Consider the following 2,136-nt stretch of genomic DNA (forward strand, 5'->3'; position numbering starts at 1 on the left):
TGCCACGTGCATACACTAACAATAAATGATCTGGTATGTGTTTCTTTACAGCACCCTGTACTTGAATGTCTACTATACAAATTCTGATAATAATAATTGTAAAATACATCTCTTTTGGACAGCTCAGTGCTTGCAGTTTGTTTTGAGGGGGTTGATCTTACGCCTCCCACATCCTGAGAGTTTGCCCTGCTTCTCAGATTCTGAATTTATTTTTCTTCAGGCTGCTCAGAGATATAAACATCTACAGCTTCAACATCAAGCCCTGCTGAATCTTCCTGTGTGAGATTTGATCAGGCACACTTCTACCAGAGCAGAAACGATATCCTTCTCGTCTTCTGTAGCTGGGGGGTTTTCTCCATCTGTTTGGATATGTGGGACATCAGTACTGTCTTTGGAGCAGATTCAAGTCAAGTCTTCTAGATCAGTACATCTGGTCCAGGTGTCTGTTCCAACATAATGGAGAACGTTGCAGTTATGGATTATCTGGATTATGGAAGTACCCCTTTATATGATAACAGTTCCTCTGAAGAGGAATGTGAACTTTCTCACTTGCCCTACACATCTGTCAGCCTCTCACTAATTTACAGCATTCTTTTCCTGCTTGGAACAGCAGGAAACATCATCTTGATTGGAGCCTTGTCTTTCAGGAAACACACTGTGAGGCTGGTGGATATCTTTGTCATCAACTTGGCCATCTCTGACTTGGTCTTTGTGGTCACCTTGCCACTCTGGGTGGACAGAGAGGTCTCTGATGGGGCCTGGAGATCAGGTTCCTTCCTATGCAAGGCCAGCTCATACATCATTTCTGTCAACATGTATTCTTCCATCTTTTTCCTTGGCTGCATGAGCTTAGACCGTTACCTAGCCATTGTCCATCCACTGCATTCCAGGAAGCTCAGGACAAGATTCTACGCTTGTCTCTTCTGCACCTTGGTCTGGTTGGTCTCAAGCATCCTTGGGATTCCTATACTGGTGTTCACAAAGTGGATTATGCTAGAAGATGGAGCAGCCTATTGTGTGGACATGGAGGTCACAAGCACTAGGCTCATCCTATCCTTGCTGTCTTTGATCCTTGCCTTCTTCCTGCCTTTGATAACCATCTTGACTTTTTATTGCTCTATCACCAAGAAACTTTGTCTCCACTACTGTAGGGCTGGCAAGCAGGACAGAAAGCTCAGGAGATCCTTTAAGATCATTGTCATTGTAGTAGCCATTTTTATCTGTTCATGGGTGCCATACAATACATTCCGCTTACTGGGTATCTTGAATGAGTTACTGCAGGAACCCTCTTGCATGGCTGCCACTGTAGCCCAGCTGGGCATCGAAACTAGTGGTCCCATAGCCTTCACCAACAGTTGTGTCAATCCAATCATCTACTACGTCTTCGATGGCTATATCAGGAGATCCATCAAACACTTTCTATGTTTTTGTGCAGCCCCAGGGAGATTAAAGAGAAGCTCAGTCACTTCAGAAACTTGACTCAGTAAGTCTCTGGCGGTCCATTTGCAAAGCAAAGAGAAGAACTGGACTCGCAAGAGAAAGCTCTCCATTTCCTTCTAAAGAGGAAACCAAGAGAGGAGATGGTGCAGAATGAAAGAGAACAAAGACTGCAGTGTTTTCATACTCAGATCTTTCTACTGCCAGATTACTTAATACAGAAATCAGTTCTGGATTAGTCAGTCTGATTTCTCTTCTTGCTCTTTTGGTTTATACACTGTGTTCATTCATTTGCATTTAATCTGGCATTGAGTACCAGTGAAATGATGCATCCACACTGGGTAAGATTAAAGGATAAAGGTAAAGGTCATGGATTTGATATACCACCTTACTGTAGTACAACCAAAGGGGCTTACATATATGATATGCAGGTACTTTCCTTGTCCCTAGTAGGCTCACATTCTAAGGGGTCCTTTAATGCATGCTTACTGCAGTTTAAAATGTCTTAGCGTGGGGTGGGCTCAGGCGTCCTATGGTAATTTTGGCATCAGTGCCTGCAATCCATGTGCTAAATAAATAGATTTTATTTTTTTAGTGCTGGGGGCGGGTCTGGGAGTGGAGGGTAGTTCTGTGCTAACCGATTAGCGCATGAGCTCATACCTCCTACAAAATAGGTGGTAGTAGGGGGCTCATGCATTA

The 2,136-nt window shown here is 43.6% G+C and overlaps 1 protein-coding gene across 1 annotated transcript; it reads left to right on the plus strand.

The window, feature by feature from the left end:
- The first annotated feature begins 456 nt into the window (after window positions 1-456).
- GPR15 (G protein-coupled receptor 15) lies at window positions 457-1,638 on the plus strand. Its single transcript, XM_030190377.1, is given in 1 exon segment — window positions 457-1,638. A coding segment is annotated over 1 exon segment (1,104 nt). The 3' UTR covers window positions 1,561-1,638.
- Window positions 1,639-2,136: the final 498 nt, after the last annotated feature.

The sequence above is a fragment of the Microcaecilia unicolor genome, chromosome 1 (genome assembly GCF_901765095.1).
Source record: "Microcaecilia unicolor chromosome 1, aMicUni1.1, whole genome shotgun sequence".
Classification (NCBI taxonomy): domain Eukaryota; kingdom Metazoa; phylum Chordata; class Amphibia; order Gymnophiona; family Siphonopidae; genus Microcaecilia; species Microcaecilia unicolor.